Consider the following 25,933-nt stretch of genomic DNA (forward strand, 5'->3'; position numbering starts at 1 on the left):
GAGTGACTATCTTTCTTTACTTACATAACGTAAAAAAACAAACGATTGCGTAATCAAAACTGTTTATACATGGTCTATAAATTTCAATAATTAACTCAGTCAATTGTTTGTTTTTGCATGTTAGTTTATAAAAGTCGCTTGCCTTTCGCCAAAATACTATGATCGACATATTTTTTAAATTATTTTCTATTTCAGCGATTTCGTAGATTGCGGTTTTTTTGCGGAAAGAGCTTATTTTCTGTCATTCATACAATTTTAGTGTTCTTGGTCTAGAATTTGCTGAAAAGTCAAAAATCAAATAGATTTTGCATTTTTTCTGAATTCTATAAGTATATAAACATGAATGAACAGTAGGCGAGCTTGTACGAGCAAATTCTGTTTGCTTTATAAATTTTTAATTTGCCATTTAAATTCGTTAATTCACGACTTTGAACCACAATAACGATTTGAAACGAATTGAACGTTGAAAATAAATACCCAAAACATTTCAAACTGATTACAATTTTAAGGAAGAATACAGATTACATCTTTAAAAAAACATCCACATAAACTCAAAAAAAAAAACATTTTTCAGTAGCACATAAAATTGAGACATCAACAGACAAAATAAATTTATTAAATACAGATTTAGGGAAAAAATGGTCCACGGAACAAATGTCACTATCTCCCCAAATTATTTACCTCCCCATTAAATGATTAATACATTTTTTTTAATACTGTCGTCAAAAATAAACAAAGTATTCCACTTTTCACATATCCTCCCAAAAAAAAAAAAAACAACAAACAAACAAAAGGTGAGACATATTCAAAGTAAACTAAACACTATTTTCCTTTGAATTGGAACAATCAATAAATATTTGATGCATTTATTCCAAGGATAATTTTTTCTCGAAACACTAAACTTTTATAATAATTATGAAAATTTGCAGTTTGAAAATAGTTTTGAGACATTTTTTGGTTTTTTCTTTATACAAATAACAAATATTATTTATATATATATATATATATTTTTTTTTTTTTAATTACAATTAGAGGAAATAAATTATTTATTTTTTGATTTTGAATTTATCCGAAATGCACATCATTTATTTTGATAAATTCTATTTTTAACAATTGCAGAACAATGGTTTGCTTTTTTTGTTTGCTATGGCCAAAAATTCCGATCTCTAGAGATCACGGTTTACTAGAATAAAAATACTGTCTCAATTTTAATAAAAATTCCCTTTATTTCGATAGGTTTAACATTTTTATCGCAAAGATAGCACAGGACTGTCGAACGGTCTTGAATGAGGTGGCGGAACAAATGAATGTAAGTGAAGTGCTGCTGGACACAAGTATCAATAGGCATCCGGGAGTTCCGTTTGCAAACAATTGCAAGCTACTCCTGAAGGAGAATATCTTAAAAAATGTCAATCTTAGATGGAGGAAAAAACGCACTTGCGATACTACAAGACAGATATGGTCTGACTACAATCGTAGGCGTTCCGAAGAGCTTATATCGCTCAAAGGACCTATATTAGCCAAATTGTTGCGGCTGTTACATGACACTGGCTAGGCGGCAGACATGCAGAACCCCTGGACCTGACAGATTATCACGACTATTGCAGGAGCTGTCACAGTGGAGAGGAGGAAGACACAATGTCTCATTTCTCTGTCACTATCCAGCTCTTGCCATGAGAAGATGGATTTACTTCAGCCAGCCACAGCCTCTCCGATTTAAAGTCCGTTGACGTCAAACCACTTTTGCTATTTCTTTTAACAGCTCCAAACCTTTCATGGAGTAGGGGCCGAGGATGGGCCAAAGCTATTTCGGAATTACAACGAATTTTATGGATTAACTGTGTCCCATTCCAGGAAAGCCACTCTAACAAAATCTAACCTAAAGGTAAAAGAAACCCAAACCGAAGATCTTCAGAATTCAAGTCCAAAGACTTATTTATGTATCATTTTACCTGACAGATATTAAAATTATCTGACGTTTCCAGGTTTTCCCGGTTAACCCTGTATTTAGCCGTTAATGCTCGTACAATCCTGTACCAACGAGATCATAAGTAAAACCTTTATTTAATCAACATTTTACATAAAAATCCAGACCTTCAGAACCAGAATTTCAGCCACAAACAATTTTTTAGTTTTTTTTTTTTTGTTTTTGAGTAAAAAAATTCTAGAAAAATTTCAGTCTTGGTTAAAATCAAAACTGATAAGACAGAAAAATAAAAAAATTTTTATTCATGTATGTTCGTGTGTGTATGTGTACATGTGTGTGTGAACGTGTGTATAATGTGTGTGCGCGCGCAAATAATCTTAGAAAATATATATAAATTTAATGTAATTAATATATTTTTAGTTCGTTTTTCTCGTTTTTATTTTTTACTTTTTTGTGCAATTTTTTTTACTAAGAACGACTCAATAAATTTGTTTTTATTTTGTTCGCTAAAAATTTGTTTTTTTTTTTTTTTTTTAAATAAAATATTGCAGTGAGATTAATATATTGTCTGAATAGTTTTTTTTTTTTTAAATTTTCTTTTTTTGTTCTAAAAATGTATATAGATAATATAGGCCTAGGACCGGTCGAAGTATTTTACAACCATTTAAGAACGGTTGGAAATTTGATTGGAATTGGTTGACCGTCCCTAACAACTTTTTCCCTAAATTTTCTTAATCGGAAAACTTCGTGGCAAGCTTAAATAAGAATATTCGAATAAGATAATATTGGAAAGAAAAAGTAAAAATCATTTCGCCCGAGGCTCGAAATAATCCAAGCAAATTAGGTGAAATTGATTGAAGTTTTGGGTGCAATGCCAATTATTAGCTTTTTACCTGAGAGTGATTTATTTCTAAAATGCATAGGTTTTGAGAAAATTGTGAAATGGAATGAATTCGTTGATTCTTCCGAAATTACCCTATTTTTTCAGCGCATATGAAAATTTTAATTCTACAGGTAAAAAGCTAAAATTGGTATTGCTACAAAGCTTCAGTAAATCATATGAAATTTCATCTAATTTGATAGGAGTAAAAAGAGTTTCACGTCTCTCTTACAGGGTTCCCTGATCAAAAAGTCTGATTAATGAATCGAAAATTTTCAATTCAACCAATCGGAATGAATAGGATTCAATTGGAAAAAAATTTCAATTCATTCCGATTCATTCTCATTGAAACCAATTAAAATTTTGAATCGAAATTTAATTGAAATGAATCGGATTTAATTGGGAATAAAATTTCTAATTCCTTCCAATTGAATTGCGATTCAATCCAATAGAACTATTCGGAAATTTCCAATTGGTCCAATACATGAATGGGAAGGTTCGAATTGGAAATTTCATATTGGATTCTATTTGATTGAATCGGAATTCAATCAGAATGAATTGGAAATTTGAATCGGACTTTTTTATCAGGGTTTACACCTCTCTTCTAGATTTTTAGATCGGAAGATCTATACGATTGATTAACACCTGCTTTACAAGAGATTATTCGATTGCCAAACCGTTCGAATATCAAATATTTCGTCATTTTCGTTTACTGGAATGTTCTTGCTTTTCACATGTGAAAATACCTGACATTTTAGTACAAAAAAATGACCGCACATTTAAAAATAACATCGAAAATAAAACACCTTTCAATATCGTCCTTAATGTTCATCAATTTTAAAACCTTGGCATGCAATAAAAAATTTTCCAAGGCTCCTGAAAAAGAATTCCCCGACTATGTAAATTTTTTTTGGAATAAAAAGTTGTTAAATACGACAGCCTCTAAAATTTCCAGTTGTTCTAAAAAGACGGCCGGACTAAAATGCTACGGCTGGACTTAGATAGACCTATAATGAATTTTTTATTTTTTTTATAAAAAACGAAGATACATCAATTACAGAAGAAAATTGAAACAATTTCCCAAATAAAATGTATAAGACATTTTTTAATTAGTTTGAATATATAAAAATTTTTATTTACAATTTTTTTTAAATAAAATTACATTTTCTTATTCAGCCATTATGTGGTTTCGTTGTAACTTAAAAACAATCGAATACAGGGTTCTAAAGTAAATAAAAACAGCAAATATTATAATGGATGTTCTCAAAACGATCCAACTATTTTGAAAGTGAAACAGATGCAAATAAACCGAGGTAGAAAAATGAGAAATCGCGTTTACCGACTGTTCAGATTTGATTAAGGATTGAGAAACATTGGAGTAACGTTAGCGATATCCCTCTTACGTTTATCCCCCGTTTCGATAGCGTTAGTTAATAGATAAATCATTTCGAAACATCTTTTATTGATTTCAGAGTGCCCACAAGAAAGAGTGTTCAATAGAATTTGAATTCCCCGACATTTTCAGGTTTTCCAGTAATGTGAATTTTCAGGTTTTTTGGCCAATATTTACCCTGTAAAGTCAAATCTGTGTGAGAGACGTCTGGATAAGTGAAATAACTAACACTGATTTTTTCTAAAATCTCTATAAGTGAGAAAAATCATTCCTGTACCTGTGTAGGCAACAAACTGGGTTTTGATGAAAAACCTTCGTAAGCGAAAAAGAAATTGTAGTCCCTTCAATTTTCGCTTATCCAGATATGACTGATCATTCCAAAAACAATTTAAATTTCTTAGCATCTCTATTTAAGCATATCGATAAAATTTTAAAAATCAGATATCGATAAAATCATAAAAAGATAAATGATTTAGAAAAACAAAATTGTCTAACGAAATTAAAACTAAAAAAAAAAACATGGAAATATATTTTATTGTTGAACAATAATATAATTCCCGTTCAATTATATTCCCTGATAATATGCGATTTTCCTTGAATTTTCTAAATTCTGATACAACCCTGTATGTGGTCATTTCTGCCATCCGAACAGTTAATAAAAATTATCGAATATTTTCCGTATCATTTCGTACCCTTATTATCTCAAGTTATTTTCAATGAAAAATTTCTAAAAGTTATGTAAAAATTTTCCAAAGTGTTTTTACCAAGAATTCTATTACATATTACAGAAGTTTCACTGTATTTTAAATTATTCAAAAAAAGGATCGATTGAAAATAAAGTCTTATCCCAATTTTTAATATTTTAAGGTGGTTGAATTTTTTTTCAGGTATGGAATTTGAACGCTAAGATGTCAGCGCCATGATTAAAAAAATGTAAACCACACTTGTTAGACTCAGCTGATTTTTGAATGAAAAGACAAAAGATACTACTTCATTTTACATTTAATGCCATATTTTTCCCCTTAGTCTTTTATAATTGCGATAGTTTTCCTACTTTTTTACATAAACTTTGCAGTTCTTATTTAAATTTTGTAAAAATTTTATGTACCTAAGTCCCGATTTAACTTTTTTAGAAGAATTGTATATTTTCGATCACACTACGACATAGTGACCCAAATTAAAATAAAAACAATTATTTTAATGTTTAATATAATTCATTAATAAAATTTTTCTTGTCAAAAATGGTTACATCAACTTATCTTATACATGGTGTCTCGTAACTCGATAGTCATAGCTTGAGTGTATTCTCTGAACAATTTTAAGTCGAAAGTGCCTTTTGGACTTTTGTCTAAAACCCAATAGTTTGGGAGTTATGGGCATTACTAAATTTAACGAATAGAGTAAATGCATTGTTGAGTAAAGTAGTTGAATGTTTTATTAATTTCATACAAAAGCTATAGCTGATGTAATTCTGCCCATTTTCGTTTTTTATTCAACTTTCTATCATCAAAATTAGCTGAGATTGCCACGTTTTACGATAAGTACTAATATCTACAATAATACTATATTAACATTAAAAAACTACTTATCGTAAAAAGTGGGCCCAAAACTCCCTAACTATTGGCTTTTTGACAAAAGTCCAAAAGGCACTTTCGATTTAAAATTGTTCAGAGAATACACTCTTAATTAAGCTATGAACATCGAGTCACGGGACACCCTGTATATGCATGTATGGTATGCAATATATAATATTGTAATTCCGTTAAATATTATATATCAATGTGAATCTTACACCTATAGTTTTTTTTTCTATCGCTAGATAGAGCCTTTTAATTATTTCTTCCAGTAGATGCGACACGCGACAAATACGATCCGAAAAAGGCCCCAATTTTTTTTTTACATATTCAAACTAGAAAAATTCCAAGAAATAAGGATTGGAAATAACACTTAATAAAAAAAAAAAGAATTTGATTATTACATTTGAGGGACCCTATCTATGGTCCATATTATGTTTTGATGACCAGAATGTTAATAGTGAGGCCATTTTTTTTTTGTTTCTTATAATACAATATTAATTAGAAGGTAAGAAGGTGTTCTCTCCCCACCCACTATCACTGTACAGTCAAAATCGATTATGACGACATCGCTTATAATGACGAATCGCGTATTATGACAAAGTTCAAACTGAATCCAAATATGAAAATGCGACCGTCTATAACAACATCGGATAAAACGACATATCTCTTATAGCGACCAACATTCACTATTTTGGACTTCAGTTGTGTTCACTTTATTTTATATCTTATAAGAGTTTCATTTAAAATGATAGAACTTGAAACTTAACTTGTGTACGAGATGTCATGATGATTTTTATTTGAATGTATTTTATGACAATTTTTGTGAATTAAAATATTAGCCAAATGTAGCTCGCAAATTCGCTGAGCGGCGTATGGTTCACGGATTATCGCGAGTAACTATTACGATCAAAAAGTTCAAACAATCTTTCTTTTCAACATATACACAATATCGCTGATAATAATGTCGTTTAGCGATATTCGTATATTTTGATAGTCCAAAAATGAACCCATTGGATTCCCGGTAGTTGTTAAAGGTATTAAATCTTTTATTAGAGTATATGTTTCCTTTAACATTTGTTTTTCAGGAATACCATCCAAATTATCCGGTTTGTTTGAGCAAGTACGGTGAATGTTCATTTTGTTTTAGTTCAAAGTGCCTTGATCACAATAAACACAGTTTTGGGACCTCTTGTGGGGCAAAATTATGAATTATTTCATTTTAAAATTGTGATTCTTAACAGAGTACCTTATGGAAGAACTCACAATAATGTTAATTGTATAAAAATTAATCGGTGATTGAGTTTCTGTTTGTGCAAAAAAACATTAAGAATTTAATCGCAAAATATTAAAATGTTATGACGTAATTTTGATAAGTGAATATATACAGTAAATACTTGTTAAGTGAGACATGAAGGGAGCTGCAAATTTAGCTCACTTATAGAGGTATTCTACTTACCCTTGTGTCTCGGATATGCAAATATAAATATCTGTCTCATTTACAGAGGTCAGAATACAGATTATTCCAGTTATAGAGATGATATTATTAAATAAAATAACGTACATACAGAAACTATAAATATCGCGCCTTCGCACGAAATCTTGTACTTTTTCTTCAATCATCAATCCACTTACCGGGACGTTTTTGTTACGAAGTAGCTTGGCCCATGTAAACACTGTTCAACCTCGGAATATTCTGACAAGCGTACACGTTTTAGTTTTTCTTGTCCTTCAGAACATTGTGATTGAATTTTACCTTTATTCTGAATTATTCCACAAAGCGTAGATTTTGGCACATTAAATTCGAAACAGATTTCATCGCGTGTTTTTCCACTTTCATAAACATATATTAACTTCAGTTTTTCACGTACTGGATAACGATTTGATCCTTCGTTTCGGTATTTTTCAAATAAATATCCGTATGATAGTAAAGCAAAACTAAAACTTGAGGCTCAAAATCAGTTAAGTGCGGAATTTGCGGTTAGAATAATATTAAGTAAGTATAAACAAACAAACAAAACGATGTTATCGTCATTAGAGAGGTTAATGTATTAAAATTCACTCGCTATTTCAGTTATAGAAATAACCATGACGATAAAATCGAAAGAACGAATCCCAGATATAGAGGTTTGCTTCGTCCCACTAACAGAGATAAATCAGTGCACAAAGTGTAGAGACCTCAGCATGAGTTTCAGTTATAGAGGTTTCTCAGTTATCCAGGTCCCATTTAACCAAGTACAGCTGTATAAGAAAGGTTCCATTAAGCTCAACAATTTTGCGCCAAGGTATACTAAGTTTAGTCCCAAGTTTGTAATGCTTAAAAATATTGGTGTTATGAACAAAATTTTGGTATAGATGTTAATAAAATGGCATTTTTAGTTGTCCATCTGTGATCACGATAACTCAAAAACGAAAAAGGATATCAACCTGAAATTTTGATAGCGTGCTCAGGACGTATACATTTGGGTGCGTAGGATCCATCTTATAAACCGTTAGAGATAGAACGAAAGTTTAAATATAAAAAATGTTCCTTATAAAAAAATAAACAAACTTTTGTTTGAATCATTTTTTCGTAAACGTCACTTGTTTACCCGTGAGATCGTAAATTAGGGCAAAACTTTGGTAACGATTTTCTCTAAAACTATAAAAGATAGAGAGTTGATCGACATATAATGGTTTACTACTAGGATGTGTTGTGTCTATTACCGAAGCTACAGCATATGCAAGAAAAAATACCCATAATAATAGCCCTTTCTTAAACACATTGCTTAATGTATACATATGTTTATACTCTCTCACACTCATGAGATGCAGTATATATTACACAAATTACCGAAAAATACTCTTTCAAAAATGTAATGATCTCATACAAAAATTGCCTAATTTAAGTTTAAATTTTTATCATTTTAAATGAAAAATCTTTAAAAAACAATGAAGTCTTAACAACAGGATGACAAACTGAGGTATAGCATCATAACGTCTTGTTTGGGGGGCGAAAAATGGGTTGACAGTTTTGTAAGGAACATATTATACGAATTTTTATTTACAACATCAATGAGAAATAGTTATCAGTAATTATGTTCTTAGGGGCTCATTTGGTGTATCCTTCTTTAAAATTATCCTTTTCCGAGGAAAAATGAAAATCCAATCGTCAAAAGATCACGCATTTTTCTTCGAAGAAGGATATTTTTTTTTATACAGTCGTCAAATTAGCTCCTAACGACATTTATTTTTAGAAGATAATTTATTTCAGACGGATAAAATATACATATCGCCAACAAAGATTACCACAATGTCGTTATAGTCGATTTTGACTGTACTTTCTGTTTTAAATATTCCTCCCATTATTTTTTGTTTGATCAAAAATTATAATAGGTACAATGATACATCATTGACTAGCCATGGTAAAATTTGTTTTAGTGTAATTATTAGTGTTTAGTTACTTTTTTTTCTTGTGTTTTTTTTTTTGTATTTATTTTTTTTAATAAGATAAATTGGTCTCATTTGCTAACCTATTCTTAAGCATCTGTTTCACCACCTTTTAGTCGTAATCGTGCAAAATCTTCAAATATAATATCATCGTCGTAGCCTCCATCAACGTCCCTAGAAACAACAAAAAAGATTATTTAATAAGTGTTGATTATTTATAATCAATTTAATAAATGTTGATTATTTATAATCAATTAGACCTGTCACTTTAGCATTTCAAATGAAATTTTTCTTCACTTCGACTTACTGGGCCTAAATCTACTTCTATTTATCGACTCGACACTTCGACTTATCGGGCCATTTTTTAAATGTTCGGAAAGGTGCATAGATCAAAATCTACAACTAATTTGGTGCCGCTAGTAAATTTGGCCATTGCTATTGGTCAAATAGACCAATTACTGAAATTCATTTCTAAACTGATTTTTAAAAATTTTAAAACTTTGAAAATATTACGATTCCGAAGTCAGAATTTCGGAATAGTGCCTCCTCCTGGAGTAAATCGGGTAATATTCTGAAATATTTAATAAAATAGGCCAAAAAAGTATACTTAGGGGATTTTTGAGGTCGCTGATCACAATTCCGAAGTCAGAATTCCGATATACCCCTACCCCCTCTGACATAATTCATAATTTTCGAATATTTATAGAATGTTGCTGAATTATTCCAGGGGGAGAGAGTATATCGAAGTTCTGACCTCAGAATCGTGATCAGCGGCCCCAAAATCTCTGAAATGGCCCATTTGTCGAATATTTACATTACGTTTCTGTATTGGACCAGCAAAAGGGGGTATTGCATCGGAATTCTGACTACGAAATCGTGATCAGTAACCCCGAAAATTCCCGGGTATACTTGTCTGACTCATTTTGTTAGGTTTTAAAATTTTAAAAAATCACCTTAGATATGGGTTCCAATAATTGACCTATTTAGCCAATATCAATGGCCAAACTTTCTAGCGATACCAACCTAAATGTAGATTTTTGATCTGTGCACCTTTCAGAACATTTTTTAAAAAATTGGCCCAATAGGTTGAGGTACAATAAAACTCATTTTACACTTTTTCCGTCCAAAAATTACTACTCTACAATGTTCAAAAATAAAATTAATTGTTTAGTTATTATTTTACATAAATATTGTGTTAAGAAAATATCTTGTAAAATCATGATAATTTTGACCATTTTTCAGTTTTTGTCGATTTTGACCCGTAAGGACTTTTCGTTAAAGATTGTATACTGTCTCAGGAAATTTTGAAGTAACCCCCTCTCTCAATAATAGGTTGGCTGATAAGTCCCCGGTCTGACACATAGATGGCGTCGCTAGTATTAAATGCATATTATTTTTATATAGTACCAACCTTCAAATGATTCGTGTCAAAATTTGACGTCTGTAAGTCAATTAGTTTGTGAGATAGAGCGTCTTTTGTGAAGCAACTTTTGTTATTGTGAAAAAAATGGAAAAAAAGGAATTTCGTGTTTTGATAAAATACTGTTTTCTGAAGGGAAAAAATACAGTGGAAGCAAAAACTTGGCTTGATAATGAGTTTCCGGACTCTGTATTTTTTCCCTTCAGAAAACAGTATTTTATCAAAACACGAAATTCCATTTTTTCCATTTTTTTCACAATAACAAAAGTTGCTTCACAAAAGACGCTCTATCTCACAAACTAATTGACTTACAGACGTCAAATTTTGACACGAATCATTTGAAGGTTGGTACTATATAAAAATAATATGCATTTAATACTAGCGACGCCATCTATGTGTCAGACCGGGGACTTATCAGCCAACCTGTTATATTAGCCATATTAAATTAAAATTATACATATTCGCACCATGCGTGAGTTTTATTGGAGGCGTTTCCATGATAACGATACACTACTTTAATTATAGAATTGTATGGATTGCATTTATGACTTACATTGAAAATTTAATATTACTGTCTCACAAATTTAAATAAATAATTATGATAATTCACATTTTAAAAATAATATTTGTGCAATTTGATTTCTTATTTTCACAATTTTTTATGCATTAAGTTTAATTAATTAGTTTTTTCAATAATTTTAATTTGACATTTTCTATAACATTAACATGTAAAGAACTGCAAATTAGTCATAACAGCCTCCTTTATCGCTAAAATTTTTCACTGGAAGCATCATCGATTTTATTGTCCTTACCATGACTACGCACACAACGAATATAAGCTCTGTGACCCTTGCTTTTATTATAAACTACGATTTGATCAGTATATGGAGGTAAAAATATGTTATTCTAACTTTTAAAAATACTATTTTTAAATTTAAGGTAGTACCTACACGAAAGTGATATTCCAAGAATTTCTCAAAACTCAGAATATAAAATATTTAATTCATAATACACTTGCTGTTAAAATTAGAAGATGATTTACCATGCCATTCATGAGATATTAGCAATTAAAAGTGACGCAATTTGTACGTGTACATGGGAGAAGTGTATAAAAATACACAAATTTACAAATATTATATTTATTTACCAATGAATGACGTCCACCATCTCTATGAAAAACTAATATAATGTAGAATACTATATTTAGAAAATATATAAATAAAAATAAAAATTATTTACCATATAGTTTCGATAAAAAACTTAAATAAATAACTCGTTTTAGCGATAATTTTTGTGGAAAGCATATAAAAACTAATGTTAAATGTATATATCAAAGTATGTGTGTGTATACGAATAGAAGATATAATTGTGTGTAACTACAGTCTGTTGAAAATAATATATTGTATATGTATAATAGTCATAGCACAGTTAACGCACTGAATGATAGTATTAGTCCAAAACTTTTTGACTGGACGGTCGCGGAGGAACTACCTTAATCTTACTTTCTTATCAAAATCAAAGCTTATCAGAAAGACAATGACTTTTCAACAATGATTATTAAAAATTTGAATAATGGATTTAAATAAATATTTTACATAATCTAATCAATGTTATGAAATTAATTTAAAAGTGTGCATGGACTATCCAGATAAAATTTAAATAAAAAAAACACACGAGCATCAGAACTCCATCACAAAAGCTATACTTGCCCCTCAATTAATGTTTCTTATTGTTAGATGCTTTTAGTACAGGAGGAAAAATAGCATATTTTGGCAGCAAATTATGTATCACAATGAAACTTTGTTTATTAACTTTATCTTGGCACTAGAAATGAAAATCTACCGAGTCCTATCAAAATTTAGGTGCAGTACCCCCTCCCAGGAGACACGAGCAGAGAGAAAATTTTAAAAAATTAAAAAAAAAACTACCCATCAAATTACAAAAAAATTCAAATAAAAAAAGTTCGAGCTGATTTAATTTTTTCGTAGACACAACTATTTACCCGTGAAGGGGAAATTTGGGGAAAAAATTTGGTGGTCATTTTCCCCAAAACTGTAAAAGATAGGGTTGAAAATTTTCAGGTAACTTCAACTAGTGGTCTTGAAAGTCTAATAAATATATTTGAAACGCCCTCACGGGTAAATAGTGATGTTTACGAAAAAATATTTCAAACAAAAGTTAATTATTTTTTTATAATAAACAACTTTTACATTTAAACTTTTGTTCCATCTCTAACGGTTTACAAGATGGATAGATACTTTTTTATTTGATTGAATGAGCAAAAAAAATTTATTTTAAAATAAATATATCTGTCAATTTTGAAGCTAGCAAGTCGAAAATGTGCACAAATACTTCAGCTAGAATTTTTATTTGAACTTTTTTAAGTCTAATGTATAGTTTTTTTGTAATTTGTATAAAACTGATTAAAACCCCCAATTACCCAGCAAAAATGGGTATTAGATACGCCCCTGAGAGGTCGACTTTTTTAAGTAGGTTTTTACAACCTAAAAAACAATTGTTTTAGATATTTAGTTTAATTATACTATTCACTTTCTAAGAAATGAAGAATTTGAAATTAAAGAACTAAAAAGAGGTCTTTATGGCTCCTTAATCCGTCTCTGAATTCTACATATAATCGATAAAAATATTTTACACAATATAATCAATATTATGAAATCAGTTTAAAAGTTTTCAAAGTACCTACTCAGATAAAAATTGAAATAAAAAAGGGTGTGTATACTTACGTATCTAATTGTATTAAGTTATTATCAATTACAACATTATTTTCACCGGATTGCGAATTTGAATCTGCAGGCAGTGCTCGTGGTATTGGCATTATTGACTCTTCTTCAGGCTTTGGATGCATTAAAATGAATGGTAACTCTGCTGTCAAGTCCCTGTAAATTATAACAAAAAAATAATAATAATATTTTTAACAATAGATTAGAAAAGTCAATTATACAAAAGGTCTTTTTTAACTTGACATATGCGTGAAACTTGAAAGAAAATTTGTTCGAGGAAAATACTTCAAACGAAAAATTTTAATTTCAAAGGCGCGCATCTTATGCGGTTATTGAATTCAATCAAAGTTTAGCGGTTCAACTAAAACCTCACTCTGTGAGTGCCTAGATTCGGCAGAAAATATACGAGAAAGCAATTTTTGGATAAAACCTTTCAGTTCGTTTTTTTCTCAACTGTACGGTTTGCGGAAAAATGTTTCGAAGAAAAAATGTTACCTTTTTAATAAAAAAATTTTTTTCTAATTTAAAGTGTTCACATATCTAGTAACAGATATGGAATGGAGTGAGCTTTTCATTGAGCCTGAAAACCTGGGTCAAGTTTAATGTCGCAGTGTTAACATAACTTTCATGTCGTGGCATGAATCACATACTATGGGATTTAGGGTCATATATTGTTGGGAATGTTATATAAAGATTTCAAGTTGACAAAATTCGTTAATAAGTGGTATTTACACTTATTTTTGATAGTTTAAAATATTGACACTAACATTGAAAATTCGTTATAAAGAGGTTGTTCGCAATGTAAAGGTATATTTTATATTGACTCCTATGGAAAATTCAAGGGGATTGCGAAAAATTTGTTAAATCGAGGAATTCGTTATATTGGAATACGTTATTTTAAGTTTTCACTGTATAACGATAAAAAATCAACTTACCCTCCAAGAGCTCCAAGACATAATTTCACTTTAACTTTATACTGAACAATAATACCTAAATTTTCCCGTTGTGAAGGATCGGTAACTCTGAAATTTAAAAAATAAAACTGAAATTACACTCAAATGAATCGAATAATCTACTAAAAATGACACAATTATTTTTTTCCGTTAAAAAAAGGAAATACAGTAGAACCTCGATATTTCAAACCCCGATAAATGGTAAATAATCTGGTAGTCTAAAATGGAACGACTCAAAACAGGTCAGCTTCCTGTTGTAATTAGTACAAATTATTATAGTTAGTTGGTGGGGTTACAACCTTGCAACTCCCAGTTATCTGATAAATAGTAAGTTTAAGTATTTCCATCCGATAGTCTAAATTGGAACTAGTCAAAATGGGTTAGCTTCCTGTTTTAATTAGTACAAATTATTATCGTCAATTGGCGAGGTTGCAAGTCCCAGTTATCAATAATGATTTATAAACTCTATAAATCATTATATTAAAGTCATCTGTTTCCTTATCTACAGAAATAATTTGAGCATTAAATCTCGTTAAATAATAGTTTGAGCCTTTGAGATTCACATTTTGAGTAATTATAAATTCAAATTTTTTAACATTTCCCTTAATCTTTAGAGACAGTACTAAGCATATAGAAAGCCTAATTTGGGAACAGTAGTACAATCTAGCAACCCTGGTCACATAAGCGTCGAAAATAACATACTTTTTCAGTTTGAGTCACAGCTTTATAAATAACGTTATTATAACAAACGTCCGTTGAGAATAAATGCGTTTAAATTGACGCTCGTGAGTCGTGGCTCAAATAGTATACGATAAAATCTCACTAATCCAGTTCTTCAGTCGAGAACACATACGTATATAAGGACGTGAAACCTCCTATGCCAAGCTATAAACGCCCGTGACTGAATTTAGGTGCCTATCAGGGCGGGATCTAGTCATCGGTTGTTATGTACTTTGTACTGCGCATCGGGCTGTCTAAGTGATTTAAAACAATTTAAATCGTTTTCAATCACTTTCAATTGATTGAAAACAAAAGACAGTCTGATGCGCAGTACAAAGTACACAACGATCAAAGACTAGACCTCGTTCAGACAGGCGCCTTTTTCCTGATATCCTTTTCACTCGAGTTACACGCCCTTATATATATAGTCCGGTACCTTACACCCCCCTCCTTCCCCATCGCTCTTTCCTTTTTAACTAATACATTAAGGAATGATTAATTTTATTTATCATAAATTTTTCTATTTAATCCAATAATCTGAACAATACAATAGTCCGGTACCCTCTAGTTTATCCGGCATTATAATTAATAATAGACTTTACTGTAATTATATTAATTTTCACAAAAATGTGAGATAATGAAGTTTATGGTCGTGTTAAATTGACATAAAATGATCCCTTGTTATTTCAATATTTAAAAATTACTTCGAGGAAATGAATCGCCTGCTACTGGATAAAACAGTCAGACTGATCTAGGTACCAAGCTACGCTGGCGTTAACGGAAATGAGGCAACGTTCCCAGAGTCTGCCGTTCCCAGAGCAAGATTTTCCGTAGAACAATAGTGGGGTTTCCGATTATCACACTTGCAGAATCTGTATAGAGGACGATGAAATCTCCATACACATTATTTGCACGTGCGGAAACCTGCAGGGCGTCAGGTTTAGAAAGTTTGGGTCCGAAACCTTGGATCTATCAATTCTAGAAGAAGCTGTGGGCTTTCTGCGTTGGGTTTGACCTCGACAGAATCGTATAACTTCATCTGCTTAAAATAGCACTTCTTACCCGGAGACGTACCGCCTTCAAGTAACAGGTTGTTCTCATGGAGGATACAGAGGACACTTTGGTCTAGGTGCTAGGGACCCATTTTGGGAACCTTTCTTATGTTTTATTATTATTATTACCAACATTGTTTAGTTCAAAATATCTTTTTTAATTTACTTAAAAATTCAATCTATGCAATTTTTTACAAATCTTTTCTATGTATTTTAAGATGGTAAACAAATGGTTTGGAAAAATTTATGGTTTTTAAAATCGCACACTTCTCTGAACCATCCTGTATAAAAAATACAAATAAATACTTACATTGTGGATGATGCTAAATTGGTATCTTCATGTTTTAATTGGCCATCAAGTGCTAAGCCTCTTTTATCTTTATTATTTGCAAGTAACGGTTTCACTGTAAATACTTTTGACATTGTAAAACCTGGTGAAATTGGACAACCAGCACTGAAAATAAATTTTTTTTTTAATTTTTTTATTTCGATTTATTATTAGTATAGGAAACTCATGTCAGACAAAGGCAAATTGGATTTTCGGATTGTTTACACGTTATACTAAAAATTAGTTCTGGGTGCGAAAAAAAGGGTCTCAAAAGCAAGTGGATAAGGACAAATCTGATCGAATTATACTGTTCTTGGAATGAGAATTAAACGTTAAAAACTGATCGCCCGGTATAACGTCAAAAATGGCCTTCATAACGACATACGACTTTAACTGTAGACTAGATTTTAGAATCCAAAATCACTAGAAAATTTATGGGTCTATATAAACGTGACATTTTTGGGGGTCTATTTTTTAACCCATCTACATCACAAGCAAATACCTGACAGGATCCGTATTAGTTTTTATTTTATTTAGATTCGAATTTAGAAATTCTAAAAGCTTCTAGAATGGTATTTTCATTCTTTTTCATTTGTATACCATGTAAAATATAAAAATTTGTAGCGCTTAAAAATATTGATGCTACGAACAAAATTTTGGTATAGGTGTTCATAAAATCATCTAAAGAGTTTATTCCGGTTGCCTGCCTGTCCTTCAATAAACACGATAACTCAAAAACGAAAAGAGATATCAAGCTGAAATTTTTAAAGCGTTCTCGGATATGAAAATTGAGTTTAACAAAAGTTATATATATTTTAAATGTATACGTTACATATATTATGTATGTGTTTGTTTGTTTATAGCTATATCCACTGAAGAAGTGAGAAGGATACGCTTCTTACTTAGTGTGTAGGAGTGGCTATCTCTCTTTACTTACGTGCCATAAAAAAACAAACGATAGCGTAATCAACACTGTTATACATGGTATTTCAACAATTAACTCAGTCAATAGTTTGTTTTCACTTGTTTTTAAACCTTTCGATAACTCTGAAATCGAATTTCCGAAAAAGGGAATGGGGAATGGTCACAAACCAATTTAAGGAGCTTTTTTAAAATGCAATTACGAAAATATATAAAAGGAAACTTACTCGCTTTCAGCTTCGGCTACATTACATTTATATTGTGCTGTTGAGAATAAACAAATGTCAGCCAATTGTCGTACAGTAACTTTGATTTTTTTAACAGTTCTATTTGAATTATTTGCTATATGTACATTTACAGCAATATTTTCACCATGATAATACAATTCTTTGTCCAACGATGCTTCCAAATGTAATTTATTTGGACTCATCATAAATTCTTTACTAACTTCCACCGATGGCTGTTCACCTAATTTACTGGGTGCATACATTATTTTACGTATTGCTAAGCGTACAGAATTCCTTTTATGTGGTTTATCTTCAGATGATTCCCCGACAAATGCTTTTAACTCGTAATCCACTCCGCATGGTTTACCAGTATCACCTGGAGCGGGCTGTAATGTTACCGATGCCGGACAATGTGGTGGTAATTCAAAATAGAATGGATATGCATTTGGACCGAGTTTTTTAATTAAACGTTCTTGTAGTCGTGTTAACGGTCGTTTTGCAGCTGTTTTCTCTTGTGGGAATATTTGCTCAGCGGCTAAATATAAATCTTTACGAAATGTTAAACCTAATACATCTAAATCTTCACGTCCATAACGAAATGCGGCCAATACATGACCGAATACTTTACGTTCTTTTACATATTCTGGATCGATTAATACGACACCATCTAAAAACAAATGATAAAACCAGAATTTAAGATTTTTTAAAATACTTAAGGAAATCTAAGTACCAATTATTTAAAAATAAATAATCTTTTATTTTATTTTTCTATTATTAAAAAATATACAGGGTGGGTCATTTTAATGTATAATAGCTAATAGTTCGTTTTGTTTTTTTTATCAGATTGGACCTAGTTCATCAGGTTTTTTTAATAATCAATTTAGATCTTAAACGGTAAGAGATAGAATAAAACTTTAAATTAGAAAGTTGATCCTCTTAAAAAAACTAACATTTTTCATCCCTACCTATTTTTCAAAAATCATCAGCTTTTGAAGGGAATGTAACTTAAAAAAATGCCATTATTGCATTCAAATCCATTATTGCATTAAGCGTATTTTCTTTCTATTAAATGCAATAATGACATATTTTTAAGTCGAATTTCCTCCGAAAGCTAACGTTTTTTCGAAAAAATGTTTTAAACAAAAATTGTTAGTTTTTTATGGGGATCAACTTTCTAATTTAAAGTGTTATTCTATCTCTTACCGTTTGAGATCTAAATTGGCTATTAAAGAAACTCGAGGAACTAGATTCAATCCGATGTCCGAACATGATGTCCCTCATCAAACGCTACAATTTTTGTAAGTTATTTTTTTTAATGATTAACTACAAAACGAGCTATTAGCCATTTTAGATTAAAATGGTCCACTTTGTATATTTATTATTAACAATTAATTATAAAGGACCTCGCAATATTAGATAGAAAAATGGCATTCAGTGAAACTTTTTCTAACCCACCCTAAACTGTTATTTAGATCATTCTAATCAAAAGCTCTCACAACCATCGAAAATTTGTATCGAATAGTTTTTGAGCTACGGGCATTCAAAGCTACGAATATAATATAATATTAGTATACAAAAATGGCTTTCTGTGAAACTTTTTCAAACCGCCCCCAAAATGTTCTTCAGATCGTTCTGACCGAAAACTCTCATGACCACAAAACTTTTAACGATTAGTTTTCGATCTACGGGTATAAAAGCTACACATATATTTATAGTAACAACGTGACTAGGAAAATGGCTTTTTGTGAAACTCTTTCAAACGGCCCCCAAAACGTTCTTCGGATTGTTTTGATCAAAAGCTTTTACGACCACAGAACTTTTTAACGAGTAGTTTTCGAGTATGTGTAGCTTTGTTTAACTGTAGCTCGAAAATTTTTGTGACCGTGAGAGCTTTTGATCAGAATGATCCAAAGAACATTTTAGGGTGGGTTAGAAAAACTTTAATAGAGCCATTTTCCTATCTTATAATGTGGACATAGTTATTGAAATAAATACCACGATACTCGAGATAAAATTGTATATTAAGAAATTCTATTTAAATAAAAAATATATACCTTGATTATCTTATTTAGGGGTTCTTCAAGGACAATTATAAAATTTTCCGTAGTGCCTCAAGAACGTACTCCAAATTTTTCACCAGATTTTGGATTATTAGGTATTATGCGATACAGAAATTTCGCTTTAGATTCTGCGATTTTTCGTTCATAGAGTCTTGTCAGTTCAGTAAGTTGAACCAATTCATTGTAAATCGTGTCGATTCTACATATTCTGGATAACACAATCAACAAGATATTTTGCTATTGCGTTTAATTCTTCAGTTGAAATCATTTGAAGATTGTTAAGGAATTTGAAACTAAGGAAAAACAACATTTCATACGCTGAGATTCTTTTTGATGGATGCGCGTTTTGAGACGTGTTTACAAGTCCACAACTGGGAGAAAAGCTTCAAATCGGAATTTATCTTGGCGCAAGATTTTTTTTACCCAATTGGCTGTAGTCTTACGTTCAGTTTTCGAACTCTTGAATTCGTATCGTAATTTTTATTTTTTGCCAAGTGTATTGCTTCATTTCCATACGTTTCAATCCCTAAATCCAAAGTATAAGCGATTTTCACACGAAGAATCGAATTTTTAATACCATGTATATATGTAATTTATATCAAGGTATACTAAGTTTAGTCCCAAGTTTGTAAAGCTTAAAAATATTGATGCTACCAACAAAATTTTGGTATAGGTGTTCATAAAATCACTTAAAGAAAGAGAGAAACCACTTTTTACAGCGTGCTCAGGACGTAAAAAGTGAGGTTAAGTTCGTAAATGAGCAACATAGGTTAAATGGGTCTTGGGTCCGTAGGACCCATCTTGTAAACCGTTAAGGATAAAACAAAAGTTACTTATAAAGGGCGCAAATTAGGACAAAATTTTAGTATCCATTTACTCCAAAAACTATAAAAGATAGGGAAATGAAAATTTACAGGTAGCTTCAAATAGTGGTCTTGTGGAGTAGTCGCGAAAAACGAAAAAAATTCCATAAAATTTTTGATAACCAAATAAATGGCCTTTCGGCCGCCATTTATTTGGTTCTCGCCGTCATAATTGTGTTAATTTTTTTAACTCTTCTAATTTATAAAAAAAAAATAATGCAAGTACTGATATAAAACGCAATCTATACAGAGTATTTCAACAATTTATTCAGTCAATTGTTTGTTTTCACTTATTTTATTTAGTGTGCGATATTTGAGTTTTATTCGAAATTCTGTTTTTGCAACTTTAAGCGTGGTTAGTCTAGTATCAACGTGGGGGGAGGGTCTGGGCCCATTACATTGTAACACAAATACATTGCAGCTAAATTTAGTCTATGTAGATTTAATCAATCAACTGATTTACTAACTCCCATTTAAGAGTAGAACTCAAACCTTGGAATCTAGAAAGACCGAATCTAGCCATAAATGCATTTGTGTCCGTAGATGTAATAAATAGTTGCGTTTAGCTAAAGTAATCGCTCAGTATTGCTCGATTAGTACCAGTGCCCCGTGTACACTTTATACATAGAGCCGGTGAACAATTTAAAGAATATTTTTGAGGTACTACAGAAAATTTTGTAATTGTCCTTGAAGGAATTCTAAATAAGATAGTCGAAGCCTGGCTGAAGGGTAGCGGCACCCCACCATTTATATCTTTAAGTTAGGTATTTAAGGAATTAAAAAATCAAACAGCCAGATCAATCAGTCGGGTCTAAATGTTAAACAGACTGTTGCAAATTCCCAAAGCTGACTGACTCGCTCACTCACTAACGTACACAAATTCTAAGGCACTTGTAGACATGCTAAAAAGATGCGGTTTTTTGCATTCGACGCGAAATTGTTTGAAATCTCCGGGCAAAAACGAAAAACTTCAACTTTTTCATTGCAACCCGGAAAATTGGAAAAACACTTCCAAAAATTATTATAGCAGAGTATTTTGAAAAATTTCATAAATCACATCGCAGTCCCCCAGAAAATCGAAAAAACACCACTCAAAAGTACGTTTTTCTGTTGTATACATACTAGAACGAAGGGATTTTCATCAACCAACTCGGAATAAAGTCAAATTAACAGAACAGTTCTAAAAATTGTATTACCTACATCGCAACTCCTCAGACAATAAGTAAAATCCCTCAAAGTTAGGTTTTTCAGTTCTATACATGAAAATTACTTCCCCAATTCATCTGACCCCATTCCCAAATTCCCTCCGAAAAATGACTGGTGAAAATCCCATCTTTCTTACATGTACAGAATTGAAAAACCGAATTTTTGGAGGAGGGGTACGATTTTCCGGGAGGTTGCGTTGCGGGTAATACAATTTTAAGAACTATTCTGTTAATTTATTTATTCCGAGGTGATTGGTGAAAATCCCATTCTTGTAGTATGTACACAACAGAGAAGACGTACTTTTCGGCGTATATTTCGATTTTCTGAGGGGGGAAGGGGTAGGCGATGTGGTTTATGGAATTTTTCAAAGTATTCTAATTTTTAGATACAAACATTCAAGAGAAAAAAATTTTAATAACAAATTTATCGATTATTGTGGTTTTGGTCAAATATTTGATTAAAAAACCAACTGATTTTATATTTTTGACTATTCTTAACACTTCTATAAGACTAAGAATTAAAGAACTATGAAGCTAAAAAAACGATTTGTTTTACATTTTTCTTGAAATCGATTTTTTACATTTTTTAAAACACCTAAATCTCGAAAACGGTGATGTTAGGTAAAAAATGTCAAGATACAAAAAGTATTTAGAATAGTCAAAAAGATAAAATAAGTTGGTTTTTATAATCAAATATAATTGGCCAAAATCACTTTTTATTCGTCAAATTTATTGATAACAAAATTTTAACCTATATAAGCGATTTTTTTTAAAACGCCGTCATCTCGAAAACGGCGAAATATAAGAAAAAAATAAGATCCAATTAGTTTTTAATCAAATATTTGATCAAAATATGACGCATTTATGTAGTATTTCGTTCGTATGTTCGTATTTGTTTCGTGCAATGCACTTCGGTGCGAAAGGAACATCGACACTATAATTTCTGCTATCTCGATGACAAATTTTGAATAATCTCCATGGAGGTTAGAGAGAAGGAGAACGATCGCTACGCGCTAAAGCATTAGCGCGTCTGTCCCTGAAAATTTGTAGAATTTATAGTTGATTTTTCAGCCACCAGCCGCGCTGTCGTCGGAAAGTAGTACCTGCGAAGTTAGCTGTTTATGAGTATAAGTATATGAAGTTATTTGCATAATGTACAAATTTAACAACAGCTCGCTTTTATTGAGACGACTTAGCGATCGCAGCGCCTCACTTATTTTGATCGTATTTCTGGGACACTATTTCCTACAGCGATCGTTCTCCTTCTCTCTTACCTCCATGATAATCTCGTTTGAGTTGTGTATCCTCGTACAGTGCCCATGACTTACGCGCTATATTAATTTAGTTCTACTAATGTCCACACAGTCGCCCTATATTAATTTAGTTCTCCTAATAACCACAGTTTCGCTAAATGAAACCAACGTTAAGGTCTTAACAGTGCTGCCAATGTGCGGGTAATTACCCGATTTTCGGTTAATTCAATGCTTGATTGATAATTCAGTGGGTAATTTAAATTTCCGGGTAAAATCGGGTAATTATCATATTTGTCATTACTAATTCAAATAATAAATTAAGATATTCTCTTAATAAAAGTTGTTTTTTGTTAACAACTTATGTTAAGCAATTCATTACTACAAATTCATATTAGACCGCCTGCGTATTAGCAGTTACGCAGAACGATGCTCTAAGTTGGATCGTCTCTAAATCGAATTATTATAACCATTTAACTAATTGATCGTTTTTCTGTGAGAGAGGGCGTGTTCCGTAATATTCAGCAGTATACTGGCCAGTGCTCATGACGTCAGAAATCGACGTCATATTGTACTGGTAAAACGGGCATGATAGTGTACATGTTTTCAACGAGTGTTTATGCAAGAAATTTATTTATTTATTGTTCATTAAGAAGGAATAATGGCGTCTGAAAAAGATTTACTCGTAATTGACGATTACAATAAGAATATATATATACACGCATTGGCCAGTATATTTCGGAACGATTCACCAGTATGGCGTCATTAGCACTGGCCAGTATACTGGAGAATATTACGGAACATACCTAGAATATGCTGTTCATTATTCAATTTTCAATTTTTTAATATTGTAAAAAAATTGCATTGAAAATGGAGAGAGAGACTTTATATTAGCTGAATGTATGTGTTTGATTACAGAGTTGGTGAGGATCATTGATGCATACACGGGGAGGTGGGGATTCGGGTTCAAGCCAACCCCCTCCCATTAGGATTATTATTATATCATTTTATATAATTTACCTTCAAAATAAATGGTTAAAAATCTAAAGAAAAGTGGGAGATGATATAATAACTCCCCCTGGACGAAATTCTGGATCCGCCACTGGTAAGGATCATAACTATCAGGTAAAATGGGGTATTCTCGTTTGAGAAAACGGGTAAATCGGAGTCCGCGCATTGGCAGCACTGGCTCTTAGTAGCATATTAGGCTTTTTTTAACTTAGATGGAGCTACTTGCTGGCAACTCTGCTACAAGGAGCCCCTTCTTCAATAATGCACAATTTAACGACGATTTTGAATACTTGCTTGCATACGTACAAATTCACAGCCTATAAATTATTTAGGGAATGGCCGAGGAGGGCGAATGATATTCGGTAACTATTAGAATGTCTAAGCATAACCAAAATCAGTGATAAGTCTTCATTTTGTAAAACAGGTAAATTAGAACTTTGCCCTGTCACAGCTAAATTTAGAACTATACCGAGAAAATAACATTGAAAATGAACTAGGAAATTAGCCTAAAATATGCTCAAGAAATATTGAACTTCCACATCAAACTTTCATCGAATCTAAGACCCTTAAGTTCAAACAGATTTTTCAATTTTATTAAATAGATTTTCAAAAATACTTTTGAAGAAATATAAGAGAAATTTTACAAATGTATACAATCTTAATCCAAAGTTAAAGATATTTTTATAAGGCCCATTTGACAACTTCTTCTATGGAACCGAGCAATAATCACACCAATTAGTTGAACAATTAAATAAATTAACGTTAGAGGTTAAAAAACTTTATATACTTTTTAATTTGAATAAAAAAACTACGATTTTCGTTTCATAACCGTGAAAAATTAGCTCTTAACGTTGAATCACCAATCAAATATACATAGTTTTTCTTTTATCAGGAACTATTTTACGCAAGTGTTATCAATAAAAGTGTAATTTTTTTTATATTTCCGGCACTCTCAAACATACTTTCCCACACATACGTCGTCAATGACGGTTATTTTTTGCCTTGGATTCTTGAACCAATACAAAACCACAAAAAAATACACAATCTAACCTTTTTTTAAAACAAATTTCCGGGTGTATTCTGACAATTCGATTTTCTCACTTAGAATACATCAAATTTGAATCAACAACAAAAAACCGCACCTTTTCAATATTGAAAATTTTTTTTTGATTATAAAATCAGAAATGAAATTAAACTCACCGATAGGGTCTACATGTGTAATATGATCCACAAAATCTCGTTTCCCTAAATACACCGTTATCTAACAAGGGAGGAAAAAATATATATAAACATAAATTTGAATAGAAAAATATATCGAATTTTTACCAATACCTTTCCATTCGGTGAACTTTTCTTAAATACTCTGGTAGCTCGTCTATTATTTGAATCATCCATATCCACAAATCAAAACTCAAATGAGGCGAAAATCCAGCCTCGAAATCAAAAACACACAATCTCGTACAAATCACACTTTACCCCACACAAAATAAACACTATTTTAAGTTCGTCTCTTAAATCAAAATCTACGTTTTGATTTCAAATCAAAATTAAACGAAAAACACGATATTTTTATATCAAAATAATTAAATGTCCCATTTCCTGTATTCATATATAAAAACCTTACCTTAATACCTTTTAGTATGAAATACGGGGGACTCTCTTACTAATTGGAAAAAAATAAAAAAATCTTCGGCACCCGAAAAATCACATCCCATATAAAATATTGTTTTAAAAAAAAAACTAACACTGTTTTTAATTTAAATTCGTTTTTGTATTATTTATTATTTAATAATAAAAAAAAATAAATGCGTTTTTCGGAAAGTAGTAGTAAATAATCTTTTTACTAAAAATTACAAGTGTTTCACTTTAGTGAGTAGTGCATCACTGATCAACTCACCAAAGGGCAGAAACAGAGAGCGATAGCATATATTGTTATTAAAATATAATAGTAAAAGATGGAAAGATTAGGGCAATGCTTA

At 31.2% G+C, this 25,933-nt stretch overlaps 1 protein-coding gene across 4 annotated transcripts; it reads right to left on the reverse strand.

The window, feature by feature from the left end:
• Positions 1 to 3,208: 3,208 nt before the first annotated feature.
• Positions 3,209 to 25,656, reverse strand: LOC123302362 (beta-arrestin-1). Of its 4 annotated transcripts, none has more exons than XM_044885268.1 (8): positions 25,287 to 25,656; positions 25,155 to 25,215; positions 17,566 to 18,232; positions 16,400 to 16,543; positions 14,300 to 14,386; positions 13,368 to 13,520; positions 9,287 to 9,377; positions 3,209 to 3,814 (listed from the first exon to the last, which is right to left on the reverse strand). In XM_044885268.1, the coding sequence occupies exons 1-7, from the start codon at positions 25,347 to 25,349 to the stop codon at positions 9,293 to 9,295; spliced, it is 1,260 nt and encodes a 419-aa protein (XP_044741203.1). In that variant the 5' UTR covers positions 25,350 to 25,656; the 3' UTR covers positions 3,209 to 3,814; positions 9,287 to 9,292. The 4 variants fall into 4 exon arrangements, 3 of the variants coding, with proteins under 3 accessions (XP_044741203.1, XP_044741204.1, XP_044741202.1); XM_044885269.1 differs by lacking the exon at positions 3,209 to 3,814 and adding an exon at positions 5,098 to 6,109; XR_006535502.1 differs by lacking the exon at positions 3,209 to 3,814 and adding an exon at positions 5,098 to 6,109 and having other exon boundaries at positions 9,218 to 9,377.
• Positions 25,657 to 25,933: the final 277 nt, after the last annotated feature.

Source organism: Chrysoperla carnea, chromosome X, assembly GCF_905475395.1.
Source record: "Chrysoperla carnea chromosome X, inChrCarn1.1, whole genome shotgun sequence".
NCBI classification, from domain to species: Eukaryota; Metazoa; Arthropoda; class Insecta; order Neuroptera; family Chrysopidae; genus Chrysoperla; species Chrysoperla carnea.